Source organism: Lolium perenne, chromosome 4 (assembly GCF_019359855.2).
Source record: "Lolium perenne isolate Kyuss_39 chromosome 4, Kyuss_2.0, whole genome shotgun sequence".
NCBI classification, from domain to species: domain Eukaryota; kingdom Viridiplantae; phylum Streptophyta; class Magnoliopsida; order Poales; family Poaceae; genus Lolium; species Lolium perenne.
The window spans coordinates 346,854,995-346,863,030 of NC_067247.2; the positions used below are offsets into that span (position 1 = coordinate 346,854,995).

The 8,036-nt window shown below is 50.1% G+C and overlaps 1 protein-coding gene across 1 annotated transcript; it reads right to left on the reverse strand.

The window, feature by feature from the left end:
- Window positions 1–563: 563 nt before the first annotated feature.
- On the reverse strand, window positions 564–2,424 carry LOC127297040 (homeobox-leucine zipper protein HOX13). The gene is made up of 2 exons (XM_051327294.2): window positions 2,077–2,424; window positions 564–1,770 (listed from the first exon to the last, which is right to left on the reverse strand). The coding sequence occupies exons 1-2, from the start codon at window positions 2,126–2,128 to the stop codon at window positions 851–853; spliced, it is 972 nt and encodes a 323-aa protein (XP_051183254.1). The 5' UTR covers window positions 2,129–2,424; the 3' UTR covers window positions 564–850.
- Window positions 2,425–8,036: the final 5,612 nt, after the last annotated feature.

Here is an 8,036-nt window from a genome sequence, read left to right on the forward strand (position 1 = left end):
TTTATTGTTTCCTTGAGCTATGCCACTTCCCGTTGAGGTTGCAAATAAATATCTCCCTGTTGATGCATTGACAACACTTCTATAACTTTTTTCTGAAAAACGAAGAAAGAAAAAGATAAACCCATGGCAACCACACCCTAGGGATTAATGTATTCATAATAGGGTCCATCTACTTGAAAGTCAAGTGAAATTTCTTATGAAGTTGTACTTCTAAATTGAAACTCAAGACAATTTCAACTAGAATTAACAAAAGTATGCTCTAATATATGTATAGTTGTGTGCATCTAGTGATGCACACATTAAGGTTTTCCCCTTCTCGAAATCAAAACAAAACTATAGACAATGCTTGCATTTTTACAAGAGAAAAACAGGTTCCGGTTCCTTCAGTACATGGGTGAAGCAAACTACAGTAAATCTATTAGAGAAATGTTTTATTTCTTCGGCTATCATGAATCCTGACTCCTGAGTCCGAGTAGCGTGTGCCAAGTTTGAACCTGCCTGCTGTGTGCTGTCGACCAATCGCTGCGTTCGTGCACATGTAGTCCGCCTTCGTTTCATCGAAGTGATACACGCCAAAATGTTTCGACAAGCAGTGGCAAAGGACCAGGAGGATGTAGGGACGGATGCTTGCAACTTTACACCATCGATTAACCTCTAGAGACGGTTATTTTTGTAGTTATACTAACATTTACTTCCATCCTCAATGGTTGCGTTCACCTTGTCAAATTCCACCTTGCTGATCTCTCCTTGCGCTTCTTGTCCGCTAGCTAAGCTAAGCTAGCCAGTCGGTAAAAAGGTAACAGTACGGCCTGTCTGTCGCTGCATGGATAGCGATAGTACTGTATCTTTTTTACTTTTTACAGTAACCGTGGAGATCAAAACCCTCGGCGCCACTGCCGCACCAGCCGAAGTTGAGGTTGGAGACGTGCTCCTCGGAGAAGAACCCGGCGCCGCCGTCGCCGGCGATCGCGTCTGGGCCAGCGAGCCACTCCTCCGTGAGGCCGTAGCCGCCGGACTTGCCCGCGTCGTACGAGTACGCGCCGTGCCATTTGGTGTCCATCATGGGCAGCAGAGACGAGCAGCCCGTGGTGGCGGCCGCCGCCGAGTCCAGGAAGGACGCGCCGAACCCCATGAAGCCCGGGTGGTCGAAGACGGCGTTGCTGGAGTAGGGCGACGCCTCGTCGTTCAACACGGCGCTCGAGTCGCTGTCGGAGGAGCCGTCCTTGAAGACCGCCCCGCCTCCCATCACCGCCGCCGCCTGCTGCAGGCGCTCCTCCTCCCCGGCGTCGCCCGCATTGCCGGCGGCCTCCGCCTTCACCGCCGCCCTGTCCGGGACGGACAGCCTCTCCCGCAGCTCCTGTATCTCGGCGGCGAGCGCGTCCTTGTCGCGGCGCAGCGCGTCGCAGTCGGAGCGGAGCGCGTCGTGGCGGGCGCGGAGCGCGTTGAAGTCGCGCTCCAGCTGCTTGGTCTTCCAGCGGGCGCGGCGGTTCTGGAACCACACGGCGACCTGGCGCGGGTGCAGGGCGAGTTCGCGCGCGATGCGGGCCTTGCGCTCCGGGTCCAGCTTGTTGTCCGTCTCGAAGCTGCGCTCCAGCGCGCGCACCTGCTCCAGCGCCAGCCGCCGCTTCTTCCCGCCCAGCCCGCACGACGACAGCGCCCCCGCGCGCTCGTCCTCGTCGTCGTACTCCGCCTCCTCCGCCTCGGCGTCGTCGTTCTCCATGTACGGCTCCATCATGTTCTCCTTCTCCTCAGCGAACGCCAGCTTCTCCCCTGCAACACGGGCATGGTTAGCTACCCTACTTCTTGCACATGATCCTAGAAATCACTTGTATTCCTACCACATGCAAAGCAAACTGTAGTGTATAGGGATGTTCATGCCAATTACCATTACTGGACGCAAATGGAGTAGACAGAGATGCATGTATGCTCATATATGTCAAAAGGGCACACACTTTGCACTAAAAATTTAAGCTCAAAAGCGATGCTGGTACTACTTTAATCCGCACACATAAACATCAAGCAAGCAGTCAAGAAGTACACGAAACACGGGGGGAGATTTCGCAGCAGCTGCAGTACCTGGTTCAGGCGATTCTTTGGTGCGTGTCGGCCTCTTGATCTGCCTCTTCATTCGCTCCGGGAGGAACGAGATGGCCCGGAATTGGAAATGGGGATGGTTTCTACTCCTAGTTGTGATGTGAGGGATAGAGTGCTCGAGGAGGAGCACACTCCTTTTGGCTTGCGGCGGCGACGGCCTTTGCCGCTGGTGCTTGGGGTGTCGTGATCGTAAAGACGATCTGGATGGGAGCGAGGACGGAAGGGCAGAGGAGAGGTGAGGTGAGGTCACTCGCTGCAGGGGCAATCAACTGATGCAAGCGCCCATAGATGGCGTATAAATAAAAGCAGGCAGCTAGCCTGGCAGGGCACCCCCGGTTGGGCAGTGGCGAGATATCATGTGGCAGAGGTTTTTGTATCGCTCATGTGTTGGCAATTGGTGTAGACAGCTTGGACCATGCGTTTAGGATGAGTTTTCCTTGCATCATTTACTGGGAACCTTATCGATATGTCAATTTCTCACTTAACGATTCAAATTCAAAGATATTTACTCTATGTCACAATAGTTTCACGATCATACCAATAAATTGTGTTCACATGACAAATTTTAACAATTTGTGATGGTTTAAACGTTTGAAGAGGCACTAATTTCTTGATCTTACCAATAAATTGTGTTCTCATGACAAATTTCCACGATCTAACAACTTGCGACGGCTTAATGGATTTAAGAGGCACAAATTTCTCGATGTTACGAAGATTATGATTTTCCCACTTTAACTATCAGAAGAAGAAAGGATGGCAATGCAACGGGTTTTTTTTCACCAAGGAGAGCGCCTCCAGATACATGCCCAAACAGTCATGTCTCCCAATTGCACGTCCCCGAAGACATCCATAAGCAAAATTTAAGAGACGGCTATCCAACTTTCATGGATATCAACGAAACAAATAGGGGCAACAACATCAACCATTTTACATCAAATGGATCTAAATCCGCGTGGTTGGGGAAAGATTTGGGGTTTTGCGGTTTAGGGACTCGGGTATGAGACTGCCAACATGGTTAGGCTCACGACCATGTGGGTCTCAATTACTTGTCAGACGGATATCTACCGGGTATCTATGGAACCAAGCATGTACCCGTACCCAACGTTTAAGTTTGCGGGTACTCGCTCGCGAATATCCATTTGCACAATTCAAAATACATGTCAAACGATCGGCTGGAAATCTACAGGAGAGAGTTTGCACACTTCAAAATACATGTCAAATGATCGGCTGGATATCTACAGGAGAGGGACATGGCGGAGATTCGGGGTTTGTGTTATATGGGCAAACAAGCCACATTTGTCATATTGAAAAGACACAACTCGAGCGGCATGTCTTGATGGAAACTAGGAGAGGGGGACACAAAATACGGAAGTTTGGTGGGAGGGGCAAAAGACTATATTTTCTTCACCGAAGCCATTTTAGAAAAATCTTCAAAACTTGGCACAAATTGTGGAGCGGTGCCCCTAACTTGTACTAAACTCCGCTAGTGTAGATCTCGCCAGCATATGTGATTCATACATTTAACAAAAATCCCCACACCCCAACGTGTAAACATGTCGTGTTTGTCAAAAATCCCCCTCGCATTTCTTAAATATCGTAAACTGGAGAATTGAAACGATGTCCTTAAATCTAGTAAGTCGTGAAATAACTTTCTACTACACGTGTTCACAAAAATAATGTGCATACTTCTAATCAAAAGGTCAATTGATAAACAGTAACATATACTACTCTATTGATTATTGAATAAATCTATTATAAAATGTATTCCCTAATGGATCCATCGCTATTGATTTGATGTTGTAGACATTAATAAGTTTGTATATAAAATTGATCAAACCTGTACAAGACTTTGACTTATGAGTATAAAAGTTGATTAGATAGTACATTATAAAAACAATATATTTCAGAAACAGTGGATCTATTAATTGTAGGCGTTTATATGTTTGTGTCTACAAAATTGATAAACCTACAAGAACATTGACATTTCAATATAAATGTATGCCATTTTATTTTGGAACGGAAGGACAAAAAAATCTAGTGAAACTTGCCATTAATTGTCATCCTAGGGGTAAAATGTGAAACTCAGTGTAATCTATCCTTGAAACCCCAGAATAATGTACCATGAAACCCAGAAAATGTGTGAACTTGTTGGACCTCACAACCGAATGCACATGGCATATAACCACAAATTATCAAGCAGCGGAACTAGTCGTCCAACCATGGTTAAGACGGTTGCTGTTTCAGCTAACCAGCAGCTCCAAACTAAGTACGTATTTTTTAGTCTTTCCGGAAGCATATTTTCCGGGAATTCGGAGCTGCGGAAAGCAGGCTCAGTTGCTCCCCCATGTAAAACTGCATTAGCGCATTTCTTAATGCAGCGCCGTTGCCCTTTGGAGCAAGTAACGTCGCGGAAAAAGGCTGGCAAAGTGTCAACCATAGCAACTGGCACGTCTGCATGACACTATGCTACGAAGGTACGAAACGTAGACTTGGACATGTGAACTCGAGATAATAAGAGCCGACATGAGTTTACTTGTGTACAACATCATGCTAGATTTTTGACAGGATCAATCGGACGTAACGTCGTCTACTTCCTACGAACACGGCTCCAAGATACCACGAAACATGCATGGTACCTACAGCTCCAGCTAATTCGTCGTCCAGCTGTGCCATGTTGTTGATGCAAGGCATGATTGGTTACAGCATTTGTTTGAGGAGGAGAATCGGGTTGGGAGGTGTTGGTTGCGTCCGTTTGTTTACGAGTTGATTTGGTGGCGAAACGTGGCAAGCACTGTGCTGGCGAAAACAGCACACCACTACGCCGGCACTCCTCAGGAGAGGGCCCCGCAGACAAATTTAAAGACGGGGGGAGAACTGATCGGTACTAAAAGCGATGCTAGCGACGTCGATCGATCCCCAAAAGGCTCTTTACCGGGCTAGGTTAGGTAGCTAGCTAGTACTATGTCGCCATGGATGCTGCAACCTGCAGCACAAGCTCTAGATCCTCTTGTTGAAACCGGGAGTGCTTTGATCGATGTTCGTTCGTTGCAGCAGCATCTCTCCGAAAATATCATCTTCATCCTGATTCAACGCAGCATTCCCTCGGTTACAAATTAAGTTTCACGTCTTTTGACCAGATATGTATGTCTCAGTAAGTATTCCTTCGGTTTCATATTCAAGACATCTCCAGCGGCCTGACATAAAACAGACTCTTGGTAAATATTTTTTATGGTAAATTTTACTGATGAGAAAACTTAAATTTACATACATAAAAACGGGGGAAAACATTGAAACTAAAACAGGCAGAAACCCTAGCCTACTCTACCATTCGGCGTCATCCTTGGCGAGGTCCACGTTCACTGCCATCTCCCATGGTTAGTTAGGTGCCGGCGCAACTAGATGGTATACTATCAGAGGAGGAGGAGGAGGAGCTGTCGGGGGGCAGACAGCGGATACAGCTCCCACTACAATTTGTGACGACATAGGCTATACCATTGGAGGAGGAGAGGCTGGGATATGATTCGTCCACTATACTATGACTCCTGCCCCAGGGCTCAATAGGATTGATAGGATATGCATATCAACAAGTAGCAACTTCTTTTCAGAATCTCGTCCCCAAAGAAGTCCAAGGTTAAACATGCTTGGCTTGGAGCGATTTGAGGGGTAACCAACCGGGAAGTTCTTCCCGGATGCGCATGGGTGAGGAAAAAATACGCAGGAAAGACTACTGTTGGTATGTGGTGCCAGTCTAGAGATCGTAGAGAGCTGCTAAAGGTAACATGCCCGGTTGGGCAGTGGTTGGGGTGTTACATGCTTCTACGGCGACTGTTGCACGGGAGGGGACGGTGCACTTGAGGCCTCCATGGCGAGCCTAGGGACATCTTCCTTCGACATCCGCGCCTGGAGGTGGCAGCGGCTTCCGCGCCTACTGGGCCTTGATAGCAAGTCTGATCGCATCCTCCTCATCCACGCCTTTTGGCATCATGAGGGCCTTGTCTACCATGCCCCTTTCCTTAGCTTTCTCCGCCGTGTAGGCGAGGAGGCCAATGAATTCGTCGGTTCCCTTCTCGTTCTCCACCTCGTACGCTAGCGGCTCATCTCCTCCACCTTCACAACCGGCGATAGGGTAGCGTTGTAGTCAATTTGGTCGTCACCGAGGAACCTGGATCGACGGCTAGGGTCGCACTCGAGTTTGCGGAATGTGTCCCGCATGGGCGAGTTGATGTCGTAGGACGGGTTGGCGAGGAGATCTGGAGGCAGAAGGTCCCATCAACAAGCGATATCATGGCGCCTCTCCCGGCACCGATGGCATGTGCACCCTTCGATGGTTGAGGAGCCAGTCGTCGGGGAGGTGGACATCGTCCCACCCCACGCACAAGGGGAGTTGTTGTAGTAGAGGAGGAAAAACAAACCGAGCCATACTTAGGGTTGTGCGTTTGTGTCGAGCTGCTGAGTTGCTCACCATGTATCAGTGTCATACCTAGCCATGGGCAGCCCGACCCAGGCCCATCCCGAAGCCCAGCCCAAAAAACTTGGGCCTGGGCCTATAAATGTTGTCCCGGTAGCGGGGCTGGGCCGGGCCGGGCCTGGGTAGCTCAAAATCTCTGTTTTACACTACAGCGCGGCTCGTGGCCTGATGGGCTTGGTGGGTATTTGGCCAGGACGGCCGAGCTTGGGCCTAATTTTTCAGCATCGGGGTTTCCTCGGCCCGGCCCGGCCCGACACATGCCGAGGTATTCAGTGTTGATACAAACATACTGCATCTGTTCTTTTGCGTTGGGCCGCTGCCTTGGTAAATGGTAACGTGCGCTAGTGGAGGTTTTGGCTGAATTCACTGAAATTCGTTCCACGTACGTGTGTGGTGGTAATGTTGTGTCGGACGAGGCGATGGGTACGTACGCTAGCTCACGGGTTTAGATGGTAGACCAGGGTACTATCATGTGTGGTACATACATACGTAGCTGCGTTTGTGTGTGTATGTGAGAGATTAGACCATCTCCAGTCGCGTCCCCCAAAGCGTCCCCCAAAGAGATTTGGGGGACGCCGGCCAAAAAAACGTCCCAGTCGCGTGCCCCAAAGGCCGCTTCGGTCCGGACGTGCTCCAAATGTTGTCCGGCGTCCCTAGCCCATCCCCTGTGTATAGCCTCTACCGGGGACACGACTTTTACACTTACTTTTTGTTTGGAGGTCGCGTTTGGGGGACGTGGCTAGAAAAGGGACCTTCTCCAAACGAAAATTTTGTCCGGACGTCCCCAAACGACTAATCCGGCGCTTTGCCCGGACATCGTTTGGGGGACGCGACTGGAGATGCTCTTAAGACATGGGCGTGGAGGCTCGCAGCCGCGCGCGTAAACAAGGAACCGAAGGCTGAAGCAAGGCAAGGGGAAGGAGGAGCAGCTAGCCCCTGGAAACGTGTGGGGGACCTGCAATGTGGGAGGGAATCTATTCTAGCGCTAGTGTGGAGAGAGGTCTGAAAAGCAAGGCGGGGACGCAACCAGTTTTGGCCCCAAAAGTCGCAGGCAGGCAGGGGCGCTTGATTGATGGGTGCATCAAACAACTAAAGTGCTCACACGCACTACACTACCCCCTAGCCCTTGCCTAGCCCCAGGAAGGACCGAGCTAGCTACGACAGCGACCGCCTGCATATATGCTCGCCCTTGCCTTGCGCCATTGGCCGCGATGGAACCCCGCCTCCCTCCCATCGGTCGCTGCATTGCCCAGCTCCACCCGGAGTGGAAAGGAAAATATATCACCGGGAAAGCGAGGCGTGCATGGCCGAGCTCCGGCAGCAAAAGCTGAGGGAAGGCGCGACGTACGGGTGGATGAGTGACAGAAAGTGATGCGCCTGCCTTGCCCAGGAAAAGGACCCTCGCCTTTTTCATATCATCTCGTGCACCTCGCGCGCTCGCGCGGCTTCTGTTTCTGTTCCCACAAAGAAAACA

Excerpts from the sequence above, each read along its gene's own strand:
- LOC127297040 (XM_051327294.2), bottom strand. The coding sequence starts at position 2,128 with ATGAAGAGGCAGATCAAGAGGCCGACACGCACCAAAGAATCGCCTGAA. Across the intron at positions 1,771-2,076 it reads CAAAGAATCGCCTGAACCAG|GGGAGAAGCTGGCGTTCGCT; the intron begins GTACTGCAGCTG and ends CCCGTGTTGCAG.